General features: G+C 48.8%; 1 protein-coding gene across 1 annotated transcript in view; it reads left to right on the forward strand.

The window, feature by feature from the left end:
* The window catches only part of LOC144124645 (glycerol kinase 5), a 166,778-nt gene that overhangs the window by 46,035 nt on the left and 93,302 nt on the right, over positions 1-27,441 (forward strand). Inside the window, exons 2-4 of the mRNA XM_077657451.1 lie at positions 7,710-7,824; positions 18,663-18,756; positions 22,929-23,004. Coding sequence (XP_077513577.1) covers positions 7,710-7,824; positions 18,663-18,756; positions 22,929-23,004 — 285 coding nt within the window. The remainder of the gene's footprint in view (positions 1-7,709; positions 7,825-18,662; positions 18,757-22,928; positions 23,005-27,441) is intronic.

The following is a 27,441-nucleotide window of genomic DNA, read 5'->3' on the forward strand; positions in this document are numbered from 1 at the left end:
CCATCCATCCATCCATCCATCCATCCATCCATCCATCCATCCATCCATCCATCCATCCATCCATCCATCCATCCATCCATCCATCCATCCATCCATCCATCCATCCATCCATCCATCCATCCATCCATCCATCCATCCATCCATCCATCCATCCATCCATCCATCCATCCATCCATCCATCCATCCATCCATCCATCCATCCATCCATCCATCCATCCATCCATCCATCCATCCATCCATCCATCCATCCATCCATCCATCCATCCATCCATCCATCCATCCATCCATCCATCCATCCATCCATCCATCCATCCATCCATCCATCCATCCATCCATCCATCCATCCATCCATCCATCCATCCATCCATCCATCCATCCATCCATCCATCCATCCATCCATCCATCCATCCATCCATCCATCCATCCATCCATCCATCCATCCATCCATCCATCCATCCATCCATCCATCCATCCATCCATCCATCCATCCATCCATCCATCCATCCATCCATCCATCCATCCATCCATCCATCCATCCATCCATCCATCCATCCATCCATCCATCCATCCATCCATCCATCCATCCATCCATCCATCCATCCATCCATCCATCCATCCATCCATCCATCCATCCATCCATCCATCCATCCATCCATCCATCCATCCATCCATCCATCCATCCATCCATCCATCCATCCATCCATCCATCCATCCATCCATCCATCCATCCATCCATCCATCCATCCATCCATCCATCCATCCATCCATCCATCCATCCATCCATCCATCCATCCATCCATCCATCCATCCATCCATCCATCCATCCATCCATCCATCCATCCATCCATCCATCCATCCATCCATCCATCCATCCATCCATCCATCCATCCATCCATCCATCCATCCATCCATCCATCCATCCATCCATCCATCCATCCATCCATCCATCCATCCATCCATCCATCCATCCATCCATCCATCCATCCATCCATCCATCCATCCATCCATCCATCCATCCATCCATCCATCCATCCATCCATCCATCCATCCATCCATCCATCCATCCATCCATCCATCCATCCATCCATCCATCCATCCATCCATCCATCCATCCATCCATCCATCCATCCATCCATCCATCCATCCATCCATCCATCCATCCATCCATCCATCCATCCATCCATCCATCCATCCATCCATCCATCCATCCATCCATCCATCCATCCATCCATCCATCCATCCATCCATCCATCCATCCATCCATCCATCCATCCATCCATCCATCCATCCATCCATCCATCCATCCATCCATCCATCCATCCATCCATCCATCCATCCATCCATCCATCCATCCATCCATCCATCCATCCATCCATCCATCCATCCATCCATCCATCCATCCATCCATCCATCCATCCATCCATCCATCCATCCATCCATCCATCCATCCATCCATCCATCCATCCATCCATCCATCCATCCATCCATCCATCCATCCATCCATCCATCCATCCATCCATCCATCCATCCATCCATCCATCCATCCATCCATCCATCCATCCATCCATCCATCCATCCATCCATCCATCCATCCATCCATCCATCCATCCATCCATCCATCCATCCATCCATCCATCCATCCATCCATCCATCCATCCATCCATCCATCCATCCATCCATCCATCCATCCATCCATCCATCCATCCATCCATCCATCCATCCATCCATCCATCCATCCATCCATCCATCCATCCATCCATCCATCCATCCATCCATCCATCCATCCATCCATCCATCCATCCATCCATCCATCCATCCATCCATCCATCCATCCATCCATCCATCCATCCATCCATCCATCCATCCATCCATCCATCCATCCATCCATCCATCCATCCATCCATCCATCCATCCATCCATCCATCCATCCATCCATCCATCCCCACTTGGTCACCAGCACACATTCCTCGGAGGCAATAAATGGAATGATTAGAAATCCACAAAGTTTTTACATTGAACCAACAAGCGAGCGAGACTGAGGTCTGTGCTGTGTACCATTCACTGAAAAACAGCTTTGCTTGTGATATTGATAATATCCAGATCAAACCAGTAAAATATGCACTAGACCTCATTTTGTCGCCGCTCACATACTTGTACAATATTTGCCTCTCAACAGGCACTTTCCCCAGGAAGATGGAAATCGCTAAGGTAGTCGCTATATTTAAAAAAGGGGACAAAAATAATCTGACAAACTATCGGCCAATTTCCATCCTGCCAGTCTTCTCAAAAGGTCTAGAAAAACTCATCCACATACGAATTACCAAGTTTGCCACTAAACATAATTTAATTAATCCCACTCAGTTTGGCTTTAGAAAAGGAATGTCCACAGAATATGCTCTTTTGGCTCAAGAAGAAATAATTTTGAAAGCAATCGAAGAAAAATATGTAATTGCAGGTGTATATATAGACTTTTCGAAGGCATTCGATAGCATAAACCATGTTACTTTGTTAAAAAAACTGGAAGTATATGGAATACGTGAAATACCTCTCGACCTCTTAAAGTCTTACCTCGAAAACAGAATGCAGTGCGTTTCCATACAGGAAATTCTATCCTCTTGCCAGCCAATAAAAGCAGGTGTCCCCCAAGGCAGCATACTTGGTCCCCTATTATTTAACTTGTACATAAATGATATTACGTGCATTAGTAGCAACGCAGAATACGTAACATATGCAGACGACACGACAATATATTTTCGCAGTCGTTCCTATCATTCTCTACAATCCGAAATAAACAACACTCTGGAAAAACTGACCACCTGGAGCGAAATAAACTCTTTACAGATTAATGCTAATAAAACAAAGGCAATTATTTTCACTACCAGACAAGCAGCCAGCGCTCCAGAGATGACGTTCACTTTAGGCGACGCAGATGTAGAAATCGTAGATTCTGTCAAATGTCTTGGTGTCCTCTTTCACAAAAATATGTCCTGGGACACGCACGTTGACCACGTTGCCACACAGATAGCAAAAGCTGCTGGGGTCATAACTAAATATAAATCGTACTTACCGACGGCCGTTAAATTACACATTTACAATTCACTTTTCCTTTCACATGTTAACTACTGTCTCTTAGTGTGGGGTAAAACAACACTTGGTAATTTAAATCGCATACATGTCCTACAGAAAAGAGCGATCCGCAGCATAGCAAATGTTCATTATCGTGGGCATACATCCGAACTTTTCACTAAATTCGACATTCTTTCCATCCATCATATGCACTCATTCTACCTTGCAAAGCGATATGAGCATGACTCGCTTGAAATTCTCCATACACTTGCTAACTTGACCCCTCAAACACGACACTACAATACACGCACTAATCTAATTGGGAAAATTCCTTACTCACGCTTAAGACTATCTGAACAAATGCTCCGTCATGCCCTACCGACCCTACTAAACCACCTTCATTGTCAAGGAATTAACATAAGCACCATTACCAACAATATGCTTAAGTCCTTTGTAACGCGACAGTGAGCGTGTATGAAATTGTTCTATGTATTTTAGAAATTCTCTTGTAGAATTGGTGTGCTACCGTGGCTGCCTTCCTTGTACATACTGACCTTTATTTGTGGCTCAAAAATGAGTATATTATTTTTGTATTGCATATTATAGACACTGACTTTTAAACTTTCTAATGTATAAAGATGTGTTTCTTAATCTTCCACTGTATATGCCTTGTAAATAGGGGGCCCGAAGCTCGTCAAGTGGAAACTTCCACTTTTTCTTCGAGCCCTCCTCGTCCTCCGCTAATCTTTTTGCGAGGAAGAAATAAAATTATTGATTGATTGATTGATCGAGCCATCCATCCATCCACCCATCCATCCATCCATCCATCCATCCATCCATCCATCCATCCATCCATCCATCCATCCATCCATCCATCCGTCCGTCCGTCCGTCCGTCCGTCCGTCCATCCATCCATCCATCCATCCATCCATCCATCCATCCATCGTCCGTCCGTCCGTCCGTCCGTCCGTCCGTCCGTCCGTCCGTCCGTCCGTCCGTCCGTCCGTCCGTCCATCCATCCATCCATCCATCCATCCATCCATCCATCCATCCATCCATCCATCCAGCAGTCCCCACGAAATATCAAAACGTGATGAGTAGGAGTAAAATACGTGTGTACTCTTTGATTTACGTATCACTCCGCCGATGGCAGGGCGGTAAGCCGCCATGGGACTGGCTGAAATGCACTCCACGCGTTGGTTGAATCCTCCTACCGTCAGCGTTGCGATAAAAAAAAAAGGTGGCAGTCGGGACCTTTAACCTGATTTAAATCTGGGGAATCGGCTGCACAGGACAATAATTCGAACTAAGAATGCTCGGAATGTGTAGATCGAGTTCCCGCGGTAAAAAGACTACTCCAGATTCCTCTTTTATGCACCTCTAAGGGGGCGGGGGGGGGGGGGGGGTTGATAACAGATTCAACTGTTAAAAAATAGCAGGTATATTGCATATGAAGCTTTACATACATAAAAAAAGAAAAAAAAGCATCAACAAGCGTGACAGGAAAATAAGAACGCGAGCACTTCAGTCAATACGAAAAACAAGAGATACAGAAAAGCACATGGGAATGTGAGAATGTTACTGGGTCATTTCTTTCCTGAAAACCAATTTACATTTACAATATGCCAAAGTGATGTCTGGCACTTCACACAACTAGATAACTACACGCTAGGAGAGAAATCCGTGAGTCACGGCGATCTACTTCGAAATTACCATCGAGAACTGCGAGAAACAAGAAACATACAATGTCAAACAGGTTTTATCATTTTTTCCATTCGATTGTTTAATGAAGTAAAACATTAAAAACCTGATTTTGTTTACTGTTGTGATTGTCTAGCGGAGTAATGCAGGACTTCACTGTGTTAAGGCGCACGCTCGGGCCGAACAGGCACAAAGTACCGTTGGTGTTTTCAGCCCCAAATAAGCTGTCGAGATTGATACCTCGGATCTGCGGTGCGGAAGTTCCCGGCTGCTAGAGAGAACATGAGACAGCCTACCGCCGCTGCGTGGTAGGAGTGGGGGATGACATCCCCCTGAGGTGCATATAGGACAAACAGGGCGATGCATTAATGGCCGTTTTAGGAAGCACGGCAAAAGGTAGAAAATGGGAGAAAATATGCTAATTCGGTCCAACACATTGGCACGTGTAAGTGCGAGGCACGACTCGGGAAGCCAGGATTCTGGGCAGGAGCAAGAACGAAAATCCGAGGGTTTTGCTTGAGGCGTTTCTCGCCAAGGAAAAGGGATATGTGCTTAAGCGATCCGTCAACTAACCTGTATATGGCGGAATTTGATTTTCTGTGTCAGCACGCTAGTACGGTTCGATAAGGCCGATTCACACGACGGCAAAACAGCGCGCCAGCTCAACTTCAGTCAGCAAAATGCGGCAGCCGAAATATTGGCTAGAGCGGTGGTTGCCAGAGCTAGCGCGCGCGTCTTCACAGGCCACCGCTAATTCCCGCGAGGGGAGAACACGAACTTTCTTGGCTGTCCAGTCCGCGGCTAGAGGTGTGCGCCGTGTCGGTTTCGAACGGCGGCGGCGTGGCGGTCCTTTCTAATCGGCGGCGGCGGCGCCGGCGGCTTGGAAAGCTAAAGCACAAATTTAAAAAGCTATTTTGCTCTTCGGCCTTCTTTGCTAAAGTGGTTGAAATTCTAGGGCTTTTCGTACTAATGGCTCAGAAAACTGAGTACAGAGGGGTTGAAGGGTGAGAGAAATGCAAAATGTTCTGTAAATCTTTTTTAGGCGCCATATTTAAAAAAAATTAGGCACATATCACAAGCACATGTGTTGATTGAGTTTATATATTTCTTGTTTACGAACGTGCAAAACCTTTCTTGTTTTCTGCAACGCAGTCGCAATTGTTTTCTTTTTTGCTGTCCTTCGGTTATACAGGTATTCTTGTCGTTCTAAAAACAGCGCATGCAAGACAAGGACGACGGAAGGAAACGACAACACGAGCGCTTGTCTTGTTTGCGCTGTTTTTAGAATGAGTGCGTACCAAATCTCCCAGGCTTCTATCAGTGAAATAATCTAGAATTGTTAAGCCGGCACCGACGCACGTGACACTCGATATGGTAATCGTACTTCCACTGGTTCTAAATGAGATTGTGGTTATACATTATTCTTTATGTAAAAAAAAACAGACCTCTTCTATGACCAACTTTTGCTTGGTTTAGCCCTTTACCTGTCAACCATGCAATCAGTGGATGTTACATCACAAACATTTCCGTCTGGACAATTCGCGAAATCACTTGTTCTGAATATTAATCCCCATTTGTTTAAAGTAACTGTTCTTATTAGGGCCTTTTTCGGAATAAAAAAGATATAAAGTACTTTTTTTTTCCAGCAGGTGAACATTTTTCTTGCTGAGATTGTTACGATGCGTTGATGCCGTTTTGGGACATATCGCTGATTCCACCCGCAGCCACAGTGCCCGCGACCATCAAGTCGTGATTTCGACGTTCCGAAACCGTTGTTTCTTCTCGTTGCGCCATGTTTTCGCTTTTGAAGAAGTTTCGGAATGCCACGTTCCGTTGTCCGGGGACGGACACGCATGTCGCGGGGAGAGCAGGGTTGCTTTCGTTTGTTTTGTGTTGATTTATTGCAACACGCTTGACATCTTGACTCCTTGACATGATTATATGCCTCAGACAGGGAAAAAATTGAACAAGACAAAACCAAATCTCAAACGCAGCTAGATCTGCGGGGAAAAATATACTCATATTTAGAGGGCGCGCCATCGAGCCGAGTGAGAACGTCGGCGGCCGCGGCGGCGCACACCTCTGTCCGCGGGACGGCAGCACGCCTCTAAATTTGATGACGCACGAACACGTGATGCGCGGGCCGCGGGCTAACGGTCCGTCGTGTGAATCAGTGGCGGCTTCTGATAAGCACCGAAAGAAGTGAATGTGGCTGGTTCTGCTTTGTACAAATCCACGCGCCTCGTTCAGCGAATAAACAGTTGGAAGTTCGCGCCTGTGTCGTCGTCCTGTCTCGTCTCGTGTGTTTTGTAGCGCCTTACTTCTTGAAGCGTAAAATACTTGGGCAGCAGCGCAGAAGCACAGGACACGCTCCGACAGGACACCGTGGCCCAGTTTTACCACCTGCTGTTTTCTTAGCTTGTATCCTACTATAGTGAGTTTTAGAATAGGGGAACCTATCGATTTTGAGGATATGGGAGCAGCCAGGCGCCAGTGCGCATGCGCAGAACAATAACATCCCTCGGGTTATTGTCCTGCGTATGTGCAAGGGCGCCTTGCTATCCCCCATACCCCTAATCGATGGAGCCACCCTATCGAAAAACTACACACTGTGGCTTCCCTCTCCTCGCATCCAGTTTTCAAGTTTTCGCAGCTCCTTCAGGGCAAAGTTGAACAACCTTCTTTCCACGAAGAAAAATTGTTTTTCGGTGGATCTATTCAGAAAGGAATCTAACGCCATTTTGCCGTCCGGAGGTCTTCCTCCACTATATGCGGTGGAAAGAATTCGCTTTGTGGCAGGCATTTCTGGTAAAAGCTTGAAATACTCGCGGCTCTGGCTGCAGAGGGCCGTAATGGCTTGTCCCTCCAGGCGGTCAATAGATGAGCAGAGGGCAGCAGTAGGGTAAGCGTGTTTACAATCCCCGTCTCTCTTTTCCTCGCAGGCCCGGCGATGGCCAGAGCGCGCAGTACGTGGCGTCGCTGGATGTGGGCTCGTCGTCTGTGCGCTGCCACCTGTACGATCAGCGCGGCAGGGTCTGCGGCACCGCCTCGGAAAGGGTCAGTGGCGTGCTTCTTGCTCGGAGAACACTGCTTGTCAGCGCGTGTGCACGCGGGCATCGAGAACACTTCGCACTAGCCGAGCCATTGCGGGCGACCGATCCTCTCGCTTCCATGTGCCCGTAGCCGCGGTGCATGCCTGCTCCCTCGTCATGCTCTCTTCAGCCCTCGCCGTTCTCGCAGCGGAGGCTCGCCGCACGAGAATCCACGTGCGGTCGAGCGGGCCTTCGAGAGCTCTGCGAACACTCGAAGGTCGGGACGAGACCGATGAACTTCGCCCCGCATCCTGCGGCCTGGGCCTACCGAGACGTCGGGCTGCTTCGCCCTGTTGCCACGCTTGCCAGAATGAATACTGCAACCCCGACGGCGATAGCAGGACGGATGTTATTCGGCCCACCACGACAGAGCCGAAGCTGCACTGCCATCATGGAACCGTCCGACAAAGCAAACCTCGCTAGCATCACACAGTGAGACTTTCTCGCAGCCAGCGTCTTGCTAGCCGTCAACCTGGCAACCAGAGAACAAAAGGACAGCTACGTGAATGTACGCCAAACCCTAAATATACTTACCATTGCGTGTGAGCCTCAGCTGCGACAAAATAATGCGAATCCAGTCCGTTCCCCTATTCGGGAAGGAGTACCCAGTCACGTGCATACATGGCCAACGACCGCGCCAACGCCAGAGCTGCCATACACGGAATCTCAGTCACGGTGGCAGAGGAAGAAATCCAAGAAATGTTGGCAGCCGAGGACTGCACGCCAGGCGCATACAAATGGCGAACGCAGTTGTCACCAAGGTATGTACAATGTGACCAGGGAAACGTCTCAACTGCGTCACAAACTTATGACCAATATCGGTGACATCTTGCTGTGGAGACTCATGGAAAAGTGGCTCTTCAGACACGCGAATGGTATAATAAAGCATCACGAGCACCTACCATGCACCATGATAGGCTTCTGCAGCATGTCAGCACGCAAGATACGGCGAAATGAATTCAGAATGATGTGTACCAGCCGAAAATTTCTGCACAGCTCTGCACTACAGTTTGAGTGCATATCCGTAAAGCCTTCGACGACGTCGAACACGTAGCCAAACCTCATAATGTCAACAAAATCCAGCTTGGAAGGTTCATTTTCAAATACGTCGGACTTTTCAACGATATGAACAATCCAGACACTGCAGACTCCCGCCCATCAAGTTTCTATCCCTTGATAAAAGATGGAAGTTTCAAAAACCTCCGGATGACGATGAAGAACCTCTCCGGAAAGCTTTGCAATATTCCGCGTCTAAATCATGTCGTCTATGCGGATTACATCACACTATGGCGCTGCAGGGGATCTTCAGGAAACCAAGAAACCCAGCAGCAGAGTCTCAGCATTCTCCAGGAACACCTAAAGAGAATAGAGCTAAAATGCTGCCCCATGAACACAGAATGCGTTGAGGTTACAAATGACGGACGCAAGAACCGCTGACAATTACCGAATTTGAATTAAGTTAAGAACAGGCGGAGCCCCGATCCCCTGAAGAAGATACTTTAAAACACTTTTCCTGTATCAGCAAGACGGCTGCAACGCCATCTGTACAGGAATTGTAGTGAAGTGCATAATAAAAATTAGCTGTGGTTCAACTGCTGCTGAATCTGGTTAGAGAGCGAAAGCAGTGGTGTATCGGCAAGTAGACGCGGCTTGGCCCCTAAAGTTATATGTGTTCCGCACACTGGATAGGCACACGGTGGGCGCGTTGTCAGTAAATTTTATATCACTGGACCATACTGTTTTTTTTTCATCATTTTATTTTTTGAAACCAATACATCAAAACTTGATTGACTGGCTTTACCTACTTTTAATCAACTGAGAAAAGGATTAGTTTTTACCCATCAACTACGTGAAAATCAGGTGCTACGTTTTGTAGACCTTAAGCTTATGTTTTCCCGAGACTCTTTACTGGATGTACCCCCCCCCCCCCCCCCCGAGGCAACAAAGAGTTTCTCAGCTATGACTCGGCACATTCCAAGGTGGTAAAAAGAGCTATTGCTTCGCTTTGCTTGGATTGTGCGCTTCAAAAATATTTCCCACATATAATGCAACGGTTTGAATGATCAGGTTTTCTACACCTTTAACAGCAGGCTTTCCTGGCCTGGCCATTTCAGCTGTCACTGAAACCGCCATGCAGAAACAAAAAAAAAGGCGCCAAGAAAAAATCTCAACCCCCTTCTCTAAAGCCGGTGGTGGTCCCTTGTGCACACCGACTCTCTCAGAACCTGAAAAAAAGTGCCTGGCAGGCACCATGTTTACGAGAGCGAGTTGACGGGCTAGTTGGTATTGCATGGTGTAGGAACAGCGCTAAGAACAGGACAGAAGTCAAACATGGAAGCACAGGGACGGGCGCTGACTTGGTCTTCTCAGCACCTAACAAGCTGTCTAAGCTATGCCCTCGCACCACTGGTTGTGCCAGCGGGGGCAGCAACAAGAAACATGGGATCGCTTACGTTAAATGCGCAATGGGTGTGGTTTACTGCATCCCCATCTCATGTGGGGCTTCATGCGTTGGCCAAACTGGCCGCTGTATTAATGACCGGCAACGGGAGCATGCCAACAACGTAGAAAATAAGGACACTAATGCGGATCTCGTGCGGCACCTTGCTTCGTGCACGTGTAGGGCAAGATTAGAGAAGACCACGATTCTTGGCAAGAGCGGTATTGATAAGGCTATAGGCTCCTTCTAGAGGCTTATCATATCAGGTAGTTTTATTATTTTTTATTTATTATTTAATAAGGTATTTTACCGAGCGTTGTGTGACTGACACGTCTTTTCATGTATATTCAGCTGTATGTGATTTTTTAGATTCGTTTTTTATTAACTTGTTGCTTGACTGATGGGCTTTTTCTGCCTTCTCTAAGCACATGCTCGCCATTCCCATCCTATATCCTCTGTAAAACAGCATGAATAAACAGGTGGCAGTAGCGCTCATGAACGTCTAATTGTGTTCTCTCTCCTGTCCCTCGACCGTATTCTGCGCTGCGTTGTTCACGAAAAGTATACAGCATTTGTATCTTACCGGTACTCACTTATGGAGCGGAAACGTGGAGGCTAACGAAAAGGGTTCAGCTCAAGTTAAGGACAACACAGTGAGCCATGGAAAAAAATTTTAGGTGTAGCGTTAAGAGACCGGAAGCGGGCAGGGTGGGTGAGGGAACAAACGTGGGTTAATGACATCCTAGTCGAAATCAAGAGGAAGAAATGGGCTTGGGCAGGGCATGTAATGCGAAGGCAAGGTAACCGCCGGACCTTAAGGGTAACGGAGTGGATTCCAAGTGAAGGCAAGCGTAGCAAGGGGCGGCAAAACGTTAGGTGGGCGGATGAGATTAGGAAGTTTGCGGGCATACAGTGGCCAAAGCTGGCAAAGGACAGAGTCAGGCTGATGATGATGATGATATCAAATCCGCCACGTGCTAAGACGCACCTCGAGGCATAGTAGGAAATTCAAGATGAGCGAGTTTTCAATGGTAATTGAAGCCATGGTGCATTCCAGAGTGATATACATTCTGCCGTACCAAAACCTAACCACCACTTAAAGCAGTGCATTGAGGATGCCCCTTGAAAATGGACGCGAACAGCCCTCGGTGTCCCAACGTACGCACCCAGTCGCAGGCTTGAAGAAACAGCCCTTTTGAGCTGCCTCTTCGAACGGGTGGAGAGAGAGAGAAACTTTGTTGGCGCCAAAAATTGGTCGATTCAGCGGGACCCGGGTGTCTTCGTGTTGAAGTTCCGAGTCTTCCAGGGGTGGGGCCCTTATTCCAGGGCCCCACTGAGTCTTGCTCCCTCATCCGCATGCTGGACCATTCCTTTTTGGACCGCCAGCACGCTGCTGGTGAGCAGGCTCTCCCACTGTTCCGCATTGGGCTCTTTTAGTTTATGGAATGAATAATTGTTTTCACACTCCCATGTAATATGGTATAAAGTGGGGGTGGCTCCACACCACTTGCATGTGTCCGCGTACTGGTTCGGAAACATCTTGTGAAGTATGTGTAAGTTATGAAAGCTTCCTGTTTGCAGTCTACGCCAACCGACTGCCTCATATTGCGTTAATAGCTGGTGTGGTGGAGGATACGCTATCCTTTGTCCTCTGTAGTGATTTAGGATTTCCGCGTACGATGGTTCCACTGTTGTGGTGGGCTCAGGGTCACTTGATGTATCTGCTCGGTTCGTAAGCTCGCGAGCTAGATCGTCGGCCTTCTGATTCCCAGTCACCCCGGTGTGCCCCGGCACCCAGAAAATTTTGCGCTCAATTTCTTTGTTCGAGGGTCCCGCCTGGAGGATGATGAGTAGCGCTCCCTTGCTGATCCTACCATTAGTGTAGTGCCTGCATGCTTCTTTGTAGTCAGTGATTTTTGTGAGCGATTTATTTCTGCGGTATCCCTCAGCTAGTGCTAGCGCAACAGCAGCTTCTTCCCCCACGGATACTCTGCAGCCTCTCTGTGATATACTGGTGACTAGGTCCCCTTGATGGTTAACCACCACCGATACTACTCTGTGTTCCTTCGTGTTTCTGTTCCATCGATGCAAAGCCGCATCTATGTATACTACATTTGTTTTTTCAGCTAAGTGCTTTTCTACATACTCTGCTCTCGCAGCCCTTATCCCTGCGTGCAGATTAGGCTCCATGTTGCGAGGGGTTGGGCACACCCTGAGTGTTTGGCGAATGTTATCAGGTATGCCCGCAACCTTATCTTCCATTTCTTCACTTAAGTAGCCCAGCCTTCGGAGGAGCGCTCGGCCGGTGCTTGACTGCTGGAGCGTGTACATTTGGGCCCCTATTTGAGCTTCCTTTAGCTCGTCAAACGTGTTGTGGACTCCCAACTTGAGGAGCTTCTCGTTTGACCTATTTCTTGATAGAATTAGGGCCGTCTTGAAAGCCTTCCTGATTAAAGTGTCTGCTTGTTCTTTTTCGTGCTGTGTCATCTTGTGGTAGGGGAGTGAGTATGTTATGCGGCTGACCACCAGGCTCTTGACTAACTTGATTGTGTCACTCTCCTTTATGCCAAATCTTCTCTGTGACACTCTGGTGATCATTCTGCTGACGTGTTGCATTGATTGTTGGTGAAGGCTTAGGGTGTGGCTGCACTTCCCGCTGCTTTGGATCCACATTCCCCAACACTCTGATCATGCTGCGTTCCGGGAGGACCTCCCCTTCAATTTTTATATTGTATATTTCTTTGGATGGTCTCTTGCCCACTCGTAGAATTTCCGACTTCTCGGTGGAGCATGCCAGGCCTCCCTCCCTCACGCATGTGGCTGCCTGCTGCAGGAGATCTTGTTTTTGCCCTGGGGAGCCCTGGCTGATCCAAATCGTTATATCATCGGCGTACATAGCGTGCTGTATCTCCTCTATCTGGCTCAGCTGTCTGCCTAGCCCAATCATGGCTATGTTGAAGAGGACCGGCGAGATCACTGAGCCCTGCGGGGTGCCTTTGTTTGGTGTTTCGAAGACCTTGCTGCGTTGGTCCCCCAGTCCAACCGTAGCTGTGCGGTTTGACAGGAAGGCCCTTACGTAGTCGTGTACTCTTCTTCCGCAGTTGGCGGTGTTTAGCCCTTCCATGATGGCGTCATGGCTGACGTCATCGAATGCGCCCTTGATGTCCAGTGCCATGATGATGTTCTCCCCTGTTTTTGGGACGGCTTCTGCGACTTCCTCCTTGATCTGTAAGAGAATGTTCTGCGTCGATAGATTTCTTCTGAAGCCGAACATACTGTGCGGGTACAGATCTTCATCTTCCAGGTATTGTTGTATTTTCCTTGTGATAACTCTCTCAAAAAGCTTTCCTAGGCACGACGTGAGCTAGATAGGGCGCAAATTGTTTATCTGCAACTTCTTGCCTGGCTTGGGAATCATCACATCTTCTGCATGCTTCCATTCCCGTGGCAGTGTGCCTTCTGTCCACAGTGTATTGAGGTAGTCTGTGAGTTGCATCACCGCTTCATCGCTGAGGTTGCAAATTAGCGAGTTTCTGATTTTATCGGCTCCTGCTGCTGTGTTTCTGGTAACCGCCCTGATGGCCGCATAGACCTCTTCCTTGGTTATCGGCCTGTCGAGGTGCGGGTTCTCCTCCCCTTGATATTCTCCTTGGTATCCTTGCGGCTTGTCTGTGCCATAGAATTTCTTGACCGCCTCCAGGATTTCTTCATCTGACTCTTTGCTGTTGTGGACCAGCCTCTGGATTGCTTTCCCACTTTCTGCTTTGGTCTTTGTTGGATCCATGAGGGCTTTGAGTATCCTCCACGTTCTGGCCATGCTAAGGGTGCCGTTCAGAGAGCTGCTAAACTGCTCCCACCCCTGTCTGGCCAGGTGTGCCGCGTACTGCTCTGCCTTCTTGGTGACCTCTGCGATCTTGAGTCGTAGCTTCCTGTTAAGCTTCTGTCTTTTCCATCTCTTTGTGATCCCTCGCCTTGCTTCCCATAGCCTAAGCAGCCTCGGATCCACTTCCGATGTGACTTCCGTTCTGTCTATCTCTTGCGTGTTTTGTTCCTGCAACTCTTTCAGCTGCTTGCTCCATTCCTCTATTGAGGTGATTGCGCCTTGCATCTGCCCCAATCGCCCCAGAAAGCGTCCCAGTCTGTTATCTGGGCGGTTCCAATTTTTCTTTTAGTATTCTCTGCTTCAAGAGTGACCTTGATTACATAGTGGTCACTTCCTAGGTTCTCCAGCAAGTTCTCCCACTCGACCTGCCGCACTCCTCTGACAAAAGTCAGGTCTGGGTACGTGTCTGGGCTAACGCTGGGCTAGTCGCGTTGGTTGGTTCTCATGTGTTAGTAGGGTGCAGTTTGCATTTTCCTCTGCTATACAGATTTGTTGTACTTTTTTCTCTCCTTTCTGGTAGCCCCAGCTGGGGTCTCTCGCGTTGAAGTCTCCCGCGATAAGCAGAGTGTTGGATTTAGCTAGTCTTCCCACCTCCATGAAAAGCTTATTGAAATTGCATCTCTTCTGTCTGGGTGGGCTATATAGGATTACTATGAAAGTGGTTTTGGCTTTATGCTTCTTTTTGAGAATAACCTCCGTTATAACGTGCTCTATCCCCGTGTCCTCAATTTCGTCATGCGCTATGGTGACTAGGTGGTTGTTAATTAGAGTTGCAGTGAGTCCATTTTCCTGGCACTGGTATCCTTTTAAAACCGGAGTTGTATTAGTTTCTTGTAAGAGAATTAAATCAGGCGGTGAGCCCTGCGTGTATATGAATTGCTGCAGTAGTCCCTGCTTGCGCCGGTAACCCCGACAGTTCCACTGCCATATATTTAGTTTGCTGTTGCCTGCCATGTCGTTGTCTTATTGTTGCTAGTTTGGTTTTCGTTCGCAAATCTTTCGTTGAAAAGCCTATCCCGGGCTTCGCTTGTAATTTTTTGAACAGTTTGGCTTTTGATATAGCTACGGAAATACTGGTTTTCCTGCTGTTGCTGCTGCATTTGCGACTGCATTTGTGATATTTGATTTTGCATGCTGCGTAGAAGGCTTTTCATGCAGTTCTCTGCATTACCTTTCATTACGACTGGTGGGGGAGTTGGACGCGTACCGGGGTGCCTGTTCTAAGAGCCTGCTGCTCACTGATGTATTCCCTCAGTCTTTCTTTGAGCTGCTTGTTTTCCTCTCTAAGGAGCTCTAGCTCTTTTCTAATCTTTTTGATTTCCTCTTTGTGATCATTATTGTTTTGCCCATTTTGAGGGAAAAAGTGATTTGGGAAGGCCTGCTCCCCAGCTCACCTTAACGCCGCTCTTGGTCTGCTTCTGCTGTTGTTGTTTGGGTGGTGTCCCGTGTTTTTGGCCTAGGGGCGGGAAGGACTCGTCCCTGGGTCCTCCGCTGCTGCCGCTGCGACCCCGGCTCCGGCTATGGTTGCGCTGACGGAAGGCTCCCTCGTCCTGGTTGCGTGGATGACTGCCACTCCTGTCCCGCTCCGAGCTGAACCATCTCGGCGTCTCTTGCAGCGGCTACGACTCCTTCTCTGCTGCTGCGCCCCTTGTGGCGGGCGCCCTCTCAGCTCTGCCGCTGACTTGAGTCTTTGTTTGCATTCCCTTGCGCCGGTCAGGTGCTCGCCTCCACAGACCATGCACTTGACTTGACATTGATGTTCTTCCTTCGGGTTGCTTGCTCCGCAGCTCCTGCAGGTTTTTGCGCTCGGTGTCGGGCATACATCCGAGTGATGTCCTTGCATGCCCCATACGAAGCAGCACTGCCTCGTGGGCCTGTAGGGGTAGGTTTGGTACTCTCCCGAACAAAAGAGGACCCATTTAGGAATGTTGGGTTTCTCAAAGGAGGGTAATGCCGTCTCCGAATTACCTAGCATTCGTGCCGCTAGAATCCTGTTGTCCTGCGTTCTCAATCTGAGCTGCGATTGGAGTTCTTCCGTCATGCCCGACGGTAATACGTGTATGACTGCCCGTGCGATATCGCTGGGTAGGGCGATGTAGGCTTGTACTTGATACGTTGTGCCTTCATACGGAATGCTCTCGATGTTTCTTATTTTCTTCGATGTGTTGTCATCTGAAGTACTTGCTATGATGATATTCGATACTGGCCTGAGTTTGACTATGAAGTCTTCTGCCTTGATACTTTTATTGCTCGCTTCTACGATGGCTCTTGTAGCTTCATAGGGCTTCATTCCTTGCACTTTAAGTCCACCTCGTGGCCTGATCTTCATATCGTCCCTGGGTAGCGGGGGCAGCTTCTGCCTTGTCTGCCTCCTCGTCTCCCCCTTTTGTATGCCTTCCTTGCCGCTCTCCGGTTGCGTCACACCGTCTGCGGCCGCGTTGGCTGGCGCCATTTTGCTGTTGTTGGTGATTCCCTGCAGGAGTTGGGCGCTGTCTTTTCCCATCTGCTTTGCCCTCTTTGTTTCGTGGATTGGTATATTGTCCATCCTGGTTCTGTTTCAACGGCCCGCCTGCTAACGCTCATCGCGTTGTCTTGTCGCATGGCCTCTGCTTCTTTAGCTTCCATGGATCCGCCGTCCGGTCCCGCGCCGTTGCACGTGGTCGTCGGCACGATCTTCATTTCCTGGTAATTGTCTTGTTCCTGGATAAATCCAGGTTCCATATTGCTTGCAGTAGGTTTATTGTGTGCCCGAGTTGCCATTATCACCGATCCGAGAGCTTCCGGTCCGGCGGGGCGCCCCTGGTGGCTCCGGGGTGGTTAGGCCTTACCGTTAGGCCTAACTCTCTGCCACGTGGTCTCCGCTTCTATCCTCGATAAAAGTCCAAAATTTGGGCCTACCGGGATTAATTTGCTGTCCTCGTGGTCCTGGTGACTTGTTCTTCTCGATTCTCCCAAAAATTTGGGTGGCCCGATGATTAGTCGAGTTGGAATTGCGTAAATTCGCGGAACCCATGCGACACACGTCCGCACGGCTCGCTTGCGTTACAGCGCTCAGAACGGGTGGAGAATTGCCAATGCGCAGAAATGTACCGAGTTTCCACCTCTGCTCAGCGGAGGTCTATATTTCGATGCATGGGCTATACCCAACAGAACAGCTTCCCGCCTGTCGGCGAAACTACCCCAAGATTCCTTAGCAAACCCGTCCCCCGCAATATGAACTCAACCAAAGAAAAAGGAAGGCTGACGAGAGCTCTCAACCTCCGGGACCAAGATCAGGACACCTATTGCACCGACGCTGGCTACTTGGAGGACATCAACACAACCGCGGCTGTGGGCGCACAGTGCACGAAAACGATACGGTACGCTTTGCGGTGCCGTCAGTCCTTGCAGCCGACTGAAAGTATCCTGGAAGCCATCACGGCCTCACCAGCAGAGACCGATGGAGATCGCCGCGCGCTCGAATAGCCCAGGGGCAGCCCGACGCTGCGAAGAAAACACGCTAGCGGACCGCGTTTTAACAACTCGCTACGATTTTATGAGCAAGCACCCCCAGCTGAAATCTTGCTTTGAATGATGGGTGGGTACCTGGACTCCAGGGCATACACTAAGGAATAAGGGAGCTCAAAAGCTCGAGCCGCGAAGGTATCCTACCGGCCGCCCCGTTGCCCTAGCCAGAGGTCCTACGCGAGGACTGAGCGGCAAATCATCAGAAGGATCTTGAGACAAGCTCCAACTCTGTCCCTTCCCTCGGAGCACTTCATACGCTTCGTAAAAAGCACAGCAGGTGAAAAAAAGTTGGAGGACGCTGCATGAAGCCACCTTAAGAGTGGAGTGCGATGGCATTACATTTCACATTTGTCGCAGCTGCTGTTGCAACTTGTGTAAGTGTTTGCGTCAGTTTCTTTGGAATTTTCGGTCTATCAAATGCCGTTTTTAGACATCCACTATGTTGTGACTATGGCGACGTTTACATAATCACATTTTTTCTTATTTTCGATTGCGATTCTCTTTGTAGGCTACTATCTAGAAGCTAGGCTGCTCATGACGCTATGGGCAGGCTGTTGTGATGTCACAACGTCATGTGACCTCTCTTGCTGATTAATTGCCACCTGCCACGGTGGGTTTGCTCACAGTCCATGGGAGACGTTGCCACTTCTCACGGAGAGCAAGTTCTGGTGATGTCAAATGGTCACGTGATCGCTCTCGACCAAGTGGGGTGGCCCATCAGGCCGGTTTTTACGGCGTCATAAGGTCACGTGACCTCTTTCGTCCAATCATGAAATTTAATTTCGGACATCGGTGGGGGGGTGGCAACTCTAATGCTGTCGAATTAAAAAAATAGTATAGCCGCTACCTCGCCCACTCTGACCAATGCCACCATTTTGTGAGAAAAAAAAATTGTCCACGTTTCGTTAGTGTCAGCGTCTGTTGGCTTCTTTCGTAAGCATTCATATTAGCTGTTTTCTGCCTGCTTTCGCAGCTGCGAACCGAGTGCCCCTCGGCGGGCGTTTTCGAAGTGGACCCTGAACACCTGTGGCAGGTGGCCAAGGGAAGCCTGCAGGCGGTGCTAAAAGGTACGCACTCTCCAGTAATCGCTCCTTCGCCATATCGTAAGTCGACTGTCCGACACCTGTCCGCCCTGGGCTCTTGGTCGCCCAGGAGCTTCGCAGTGCTTTCGCCTCTCCCAGTGCTGCCTCGCAGAAACCCCGAAGCATGGAGACACCTGTGGCTATCTGCTGGGCGCGCTTTGCCCATTGTCGAAAGGGCTGCAGGACGCATTTGATCGAGAAAAACAGAAACTGCAGTCTCTCTTGTAATGAAATACTTTACTGTACCCTTTATTGGCACCCCACAAACTTAACATCGTTTCAAGATTTCGCAACAGCTAACGCGACCATAACTTACACGGATTCGCTTTTGCCGCGGATGCCGACACTGGTATTTATTTTTTTTGCCTTGCGGAAGGAAGGAACGCGATTTATTCCATGCATGAATGCGTACTTGAGGGGGAGGGCAAAACGAGTATTAATCCGGACGAGGCCCATCATCTCTGGTGCACTTGACACAGCAACATAACCTGTATGCCAACTGACAGAAGCGAACAGTCACTGAAACCGAGGAGCATTGGCGATGTGGTTTCTAATTTTTCAGTTTTCTATCAATGGGAGAATAATCGAAGCAGAAGAAATATGAGTACATGTCGCCCGCGGGGTACGAACCGACGACCCCCGAATTTCACGCCCGGCGTTCTGCCAGCTGAGGTACGGCGACGGCTGTTCAATCTTCTGCTTTCGAGGGTATTTATGTGTAGTGTAAGCGAGCCTTGAGAGTGTTCACCAGCGCCATCATCATCCATAGCGGCGGACGTAGTCCGTTCTGTATTATCGTGAGTGCCACGCAGGAACCAACGTTCTTAGACAGTTCCAGTTTCGCAGCTCCGCTAGGGAGGTGGTTAAAGTGGCGGTCGCGGGAACTAGTGGCGCTGCTGTAGTCGATCTTGTTCTAAATCGTCTGCTGTCGCTGCAGCAACGACAGGCTGCTCGGATTTTCAAGTTCGGTTTTGCGTGGACGGTGCGTATGCAGTGGTTGGGAAAACTTCGTGTTGATGAAGTGTGTGCACTTTATGCTTAAGCGAGTTACACATGTCATCCAGCTTTGCGCCGGGCTACGCAAGTGACAACATGCAGAAACGACGCCACCAGACCTCATTCTTGCACACCGCCTCGCGTTGACAGCCAGTGTATGAAGGGTGGGAGCAGATTCTGCGCCCCAAGAACAGCTGTGTCGCACGTCCGACGTATGTGAACGTCATTCTGGGGTTGACGGCATCACCGGGGACTACAAGCACGTTGTAAGCGGGCAGCAGGTGCGAATTCCTCGCGGGAACAGTGTGCCGCACAGTGCTCTCCCTGGACTTCTGTCCTCCGGAGCGGATCAGAAAACAAAGAAAAACGTTCAATGCAGGCGAAAGACACCCAAAAAAAGCATGTTTTCGTGCAGGCTTATAAGCCCGGGGATATTTGCATCGGCAGTACATACTACGCCGTCTGCAAGCGAGCCGTTGGTGTACACGCACTTATTCCGAATGAATTGGAGCCGCTTTCCTGCTCTGCTAAAGCCAGTGTTACGTCTGCACTGACGCTTGGTTGCGTGGCGGCTGTAAGGCTACCCTCTACTGACTGGCCACATGAAGATATGCAGTACTCTGTATCTTTATCGTGACGACAAATTTTTTGGTTGCTCTAACGCGCTTAAGTTTTCACAGAACGAGATGAAGACACAATAATTTCAGTGTGTTTAGTTGGTGGATCTGCTTTCGATTGGCGATATCAATATGTTCTCTCGTTTCTTTGTCTGCCACTGATGACGCTCACGTCTTGTGTATAAAAGGTCGCCAGTTTCATTCATTAAAACCAGTTGTAAGTTTGCGCTGTGTGTTGTGTCCTCGTAGTAAGTGTGACAGCGGTTATGTGCCGCTGTCAAAGTTGCTGCGACACAAAAGTTGCCACGATATGCAAGCTCTGTGCACAGTTTTATCACAAGCTAGTGGTTGAGGCAGAAAAAAAATTTAAAGTTTTCACGATAGAAATGCGAACACTGCATGAATTAACAGAGAAGATGCGTAGAATTTTCTACTCCAGAAAGCTATCTGCAGGCCATCTGATAATTTCGAAGGCTGTTGTCAAGAAGGCGGTACCTGCTTCGTGAATGGCTGCAAGCTGCACAAGGAGCTCCTGAAAACTGTAGCCTCTGTCACCAACCTCTGTCAGTAACCCGTGGGTGCCAATAGCCAGCGTGTGAAAGCATTCCTGGTGCAGACTGCTTATTGCGTGTTTTACGTGTCTTCAACCGAACATAAGAGTAAACTTTCAAAATAGCCGGGCAGGAAATGGCGCTCCTGACATTAGGTAAAAAGAGCAGGGAGCAAACCTGCCACCGTTCAATAATACATACCATGAACATTTTCACATTGCCTTACTAGTGCTAAAAATCACCCGAGCTTAAGAAAGTTGAGTTTTTCTTTGGATGTGATTTTTTTTTTCGACAGAAATTTGATTGAGGGCAAGCTCCAAAGGACTCAAATGGGTCCGCTCCTGACTTAGTTTTGCAAACCGGGCTGCTCTGGCTAAAAAGTGGATAAGCATGTTAGAATACTGCGCAGGAATGTTTTGGCATTTACCAATGTGAGGAAATCAAAACTTACTACTTTTTTCTCATTCTAGCCTAACCAGTTCCCTTTTAAAGGTGTTTGACTCAATTGAAACATCGGCAGTCGTCCATGCACTGCGTAATCAAGGCGTGGAATACGCATAATCTAGTGCGTTAGAAAATGTCCATGGTGAATGCAAAGCGGAATCTGAGTCCTGCATGGAAATACGAATCAGGAAGGGTTCCCCGAAATTTATTCTCGTGTTTACTAGGAGTATCCTCGTGGTTGAATTGGCTAAATTTGGCGTTGAAAGTAAAGTTAATGGTTGAAACCATAGATAACTCCGCTTTGGTGGAGTTGCCCTGCCGAACATCTTGGGACAACTACAGTGCATCAAGAATTACAACTTGGCGTGTTACGGAGGATTTAGATAAATTGCAACACAGAACATGTCGCCTTCCAATAAGAGCACCTCTGCCTTTTCATGGCTTCAGCTACGTATCGGTTTATGGCTGTTCGACGTCCCAAAGTGTCTCACGCTGTGAGGGACGCCATAGTGAAGGTGAAGGACGCAACGGCTTCGTCCAAGATTCTTTTCCCAAGCTTTTCACCGCAGAAAAGCCGAGCACAAGGCCGGGGGAAATCTTGTGCCCAATAGAAAAGCTGTGGGTATCCCGGCGGCACTGGGCAGTGGGGATCGAAAAGGCCACTGCTTCGGCACATTGGTCGCGACCGAGACGGTCATTTAAGACACCTCTAGGCGAAGTTCTATACAGGCATTGTAAAAAGCACCTTCTGTGAGCTTCTTTTAAAGTTTAGCAGTATGTGTTGGAGCTGGTTTGCTAGTGTGGCCATCATGTTTTCGAGGAATATACGTTGTGGGGCTAGTTGGTTCATACTCAACTTCTTTTATGCGCACAGAAAGACGACACAAAAAGACAAGGTAGACAGGATGGAGCGCATCCTGAGCGCGCTCCGTCCGGTCTACCTTGTCTTTTTGTGTCGTCTTTCTGTGCGCATAAAAGAAGTCTGAGATGTTTTCGAGTCCCAGCCGCTCTTTCGTCAAGTAAAGCCCGCCTTTGTGGATGATAAACTATCACTGCATTCCTTAAGTTCTTACAGCCGTTTAATGCTTTATAAGGAGGAAATGCATGCAAACAGTAAAACAGCACTCGTAATTACTCGGCAAGTTAAATGACAACACTTCAATCCATATCGACCGCTGGTTTTGTAGAACGGGCACATATTTGTACCGATGACTTCGTAAAAATACGTCAGATGTGGTACGTATCCATACGCCATTCTCTTCGACGCATAAGAATAGCTGCATTAAAATTCAAGATTGCTTCAGTAAGTACTGTGAGGCGGTCGAGAACCACAGCTCAAAATGTATTTTTCCCGCCACTATGGGCCGCGTCTAACTCTACACCCGCGTTTTTGAAAACACACAGAACGGCAAGGAGGCTTATAAGCGAAATGTAAAAACACGCTGAATGGTGCGTTTGATATAGTTCGGTACTGTTTAGTGCACACAAATTTGCAGTGAATGCGCGAAGGAATCGCTCTGCCTTCTCAGTGTGGGTCTCGACTGCGCAGGTTCCTCAGTGCCGGCGCGCTCCGTGCAGGCCCTGGGCATCTCCACACAGCGAGGGACGTTCGCCTGCTGGGACAGGTGAGAGGCAACTGTGTTTTCGCAGGCTGCCGTGGAAGGCTTCCGGCGCGATTCTCGTGCTGTTTTACTGTGCCATCTCCTTCGCCATTGGCTGGGAAAGGCAGACTGTGGGACAGGGTTCAGTCAGACTAGGCGAAGGCTCTCGAATGACCTCGGTGGTGAGCCATAGACGTGTCTTCGAAGGCCTCAAGCTCTCGTGGGCACCACCCTTAGTCGTTAGACTTTTAACAGCGAAGCTGTTCATGGTCGAGGCTTTCATGAAGCAAGACGTGGTAACGCCAGCGCTTGGCTTCAGGCGAGGTTTGAGCACATCTACCTAATTAACGTAATTCGTGCACGAGATTGCTCCTAATTTGGACTGTGGTTGTCATATTGACGCTGTTTTTATTGATTTTCAGAAGCTTTTGACACTGCTATTCATTATAAGTTAATATTCAAATTAAAACTTATACTGAAAAATTCAACCTTAGAGGCCTGGATCTCTAATTTCCTCTCTGAGCACTTAGTTTATTAACTACAGTTCTGCCCCGTCTTTCGTCACCCCCGTAACATCTGGTGTGCCACAGGGCTCTGTCTTAGGACCTTTATTGTTACTATTGTATATAAATATCCTGCCTTGTAACATCACCACGAACATTCGCATGTACGCTGATGACTGTGTTTTATGTGACATCATTCACTCTTCAGATGGCCATTCTCGCATTAAGGAATCATTTTGTAGCTTCTTTAGGTGGTGTGAAAGTTGGCAGATGAATATTAACTTTCGTAAAACGGTTGTCATGATACTCAGTAACAGTTCCTCTTTATCGGTTTTTGATTACTCTTTTCATAATATACCCCTTCAAAGGGTGCCACTTCCAACTTACCATGGTCTAAACATATTGACTTTATTTGTAATAGAGCGCTAAAAAAATTCGGATATCTTATAAGAACATTAGCTCAGGCTGCGAAAGAAACCATGTTACTAATGTATAAATCCCTAATCCATCCAATTCTTGACTATGCTTGTTTCGTGCGGAATCCTTACACGGTAACAGAGATTAAGAAAATTGAGGCCATCCAGAGGAAATCAGTTTGCTTCATATGTAATAAATATCATAGTGATTTTTCACCCTCTTCCGCCCTGAAATCGTACTACCCTCGCCACTCGCCGGCAACTAGAATCGTTAAACTTTCTGTACTGTGTCGTTAATTCCCACTACCGACTCTCAAGCGACAGGTACATCACGAGTGCCATACCATCGTTAACAAGAAATTATCATAATCTTAATTTTCCACCTTACTTTGCTCGCACTAAGGTGTTTAAACACAGTTTCTTTCCGCGCAACATCCAACACTGGATGCGCACATCCAACCTGCACCATCCAACACTGCCCGGTCCAGTGCGTTCCCTCCTTATAAACAAATTTATACAGGCCATAACTGACTATTAATCTATTTGTTTACTGTACCCATGCTCCCGATTTGTGTAATGTTCCCATTGTATTCAACTTTGACGTTTTAATATTTACTACCATGACTTTAGTTTTGGAGTGTATATGTCCACTCCTGCGATAGCCCTGGTAAGGGCTGCAGTATGTACAAATAAATAAAATAAATAACTAGTGAAACTCTAAAGCCGTCAAGCCACTGAGGTGGGTAATTTTTGCAAGTTTGTTAGTCCCTAAAAAATAATATGCCACTAATTGTATAACGAAAACGAGCGATATCTCAAGCTAGAATTTTCTTAATTTTGTTATATTTCTGTTAATGACTAGCATTTTGTTTTGGACTTTAACCAAGGAGCCGGGAGTGACAAAGGCTACAGGATTCATTACTCCGACAATATTAGCTGTACTGCATTAGTTTGGAGTTTGAATAGTTACCATCGAAAACTGGACATTTTAAGAAGTACATCTGATTACGATGTTTTTTTATATTATGTTTTATTGCTAGTGCGGCAATCAAACGAAATCAAACGCTATAGCTGCTTCGCTAAGTGCTCTTACATATTATGTTTAGCACCGGTGCCATATCACAGCGCTCTCAAAGCGGGCATACTGGTGATGTATCCCTAAATGCAGAGTTGAAGGCGACCATTTTACCCTCACCCCCAGTCAGACAGGTTCTTGCTAACTCTTCCACGCCCTTTCCGACGAAGCCGTGCCACCACGGAATGAAAAATACAGGGTAATATATTTACATTATTTACACATTTGAGCCAACTTTGCTGCCGTCAGGATGCGGCCTCTCGTCTCGGCATCCACCGCCCATCTGTCCCGTTCTCGGTCGTCTGTCCTCTCTTCCCGGTCCTCCTTTCCAGCTTGCTCTCTCTCGTCCTTGCTTCCCCGCTGCTCCCTTCGGTCGAGTCCTTGTGAAGGCATCGTCACTGATTCGACGGCCGTTACGGAGGCGCCGCCTCTCCCAGGCGCAGACCTTGTTCTTATCGGGCGACACCCTTCTCCGGCGTATTTCGCAGGGGCCAGCACCTCGCCCCGACCGTCAGCCTCGTACTCGGCGCCAACTGCTGCCTCCTCGGCCAGTGCACGTGGCCGTTTCTAGGGCGCGCCGGATCGCCCGTGCGTACACGCACATAACCGCGGCGTCATTGGGGCTGCCGCTCATCTTCGGGCCTTCGCCGTCCGCCAGGCGCCGGCTTCCGCCCCCCCTTCAAGCCGCTCTGGGATGTCTCCCATCCGTCGTCGTCCGAGCCGCGCGAACCTCCACAAATACCCCCGCATGTTTCACTCGCGTCAGGGGCGAGCCAGCAGACATGCCCGACACCTCCACCACCACTGTGATGCGTGACATCTTGGAGCGCAGCACACTTTAAATAGTTCACCATTCTTTCCCACGATACTCAGCTAGGGTCGATGCCTAGCGACCCAGTATCCGAGGCACCATGGCAAAGCACAACAAGCGAAAACACAAAAGAAAAGAGCCCTCTACCCCCTTACGGATCACCAGGAGCTATGGAGCTGGCGCTACGCACCGCGATAGGGCGTCAGCGTTGGCGTTGAGAGACCCCGCCTTATGAACGATCATCAAACTGAGTCTCTGCAATGCCAATGCCATTCTCGTCAGGCGGGCGCTCTGAGGCGAAGCCAGAGTCAGGAACTTCAGCGGGTTGTGGTCGGTGGTCACATTGATTGTAGCCCCGAACAACCACGTTTCCAGGCGCTGGAGGGCCCAGATGATCGCGTAGGCCTCGCGTTAGATTGTTGCCCAGCGACGCTGTGTTGGGCTCAGCTTTTTTCTCAGGAATGTCACGGGATGCTCCCGACCCTCGGCATCGGTTTGCGACAGACAAGCGCACACAGCGAACTCCGAAGCGTCTGTAGCCAGCATGTACGCTTTGCTGGAATTCGGAGCGAATAATACAAGTGCCTTCACAAGGCACTGTTTCACCTGTTCAAATGCTCTATCCGCCGCTTCAGTCCAAGGTACTGAACTGGGCACCAGGCGATTTGTAATATCGGTGAGGGGCAAAACTATCGAGGAGTAGTTCGGTACGTAATCTCTGTAGTGATTGGCCAACCCCAAGAAACTGCGCAACTCTCTCTTAGTGCTTGGTCTGGGGCATTCGCGGTCTGCTGATACTCGCTCGGGATCAAGAGCGTGCCTGCCAGAGCCTGCAACGTGCCCCAAGTACTTCTCCTCATGCTGCGCCAACTTGCATTTCCTCGCATTGGCCGTGAGCCCTGCTGCCGATATAGTCGACACCCTCGAAAGGTGCTCCAGGGGCTCTTCCCATGTTTTTGAATGCACTGCCACGTCATCAATGTACGCACTCGCGTACTCTTGATGTGGCGTCAGGATCTGGTTCGTGACTCTTTGGAAAGTCGCTCGCGAATTCTTCAGGCCGTACGGCATGACTCTTCAGGCGTACTGCCCCCGGTGAGTCACGAATGCCGTGTAATCTTGGTCGGCCGGATCGAGGGGTATCTGCCAGTAACCTCTCAGCATATCGATCACTGTGATATAATTTGATCCAGCCACCTGATATAACTGCTCGGTCGCTCTTTCCATGTGGAACGCATCCCGCTCGGTCACTGCGTTTAGCCGGCGGTAGTCGACGCATAGACGCACGCCACCGTCTTTTTTTGCGACGCACACGACTGGATGTGCGAACCCGCTCTCTGTGGGATAGATCAGACCCCACTCCGTTAGCTCCCTGACCTGTCTATCGACCTCATCTCGAAGCATCAAAGGGACCCGATGCGCGTGAACCCGCTTCGGCTCATCGCTCTCTCTCTCAGGCGAATCCTATGCATACCCGCCGTGCATCTCCCCTGCGTTTCGGAAAAGGTGTCGCTGTATTGCTCCACGAGTGCGTGCAGCCCATCCCTCTGCTCCACAGTAAGGTGGTCTACCTCTAGCATAACTTGCGAATGACCTGAATCGAACAAGGCGATGCCGGAACTTCACCGAATTCCTGGTCCTCCTCGAAAATCACCC

The sequence above is a fragment of the Amblyomma americanum genome, chromosome 3 (assembly GCF_052857255.1).
Source record: "Amblyomma americanum isolate KBUSLIRL-KWMA chromosome 3, ASM5285725v1, whole genome shotgun sequence".
Classification (NCBI taxonomy): Eukaryota; Metazoa; Arthropoda; class Arachnida; order Ixodida; family Ixodidae; genus Amblyomma; species Amblyomma americanum.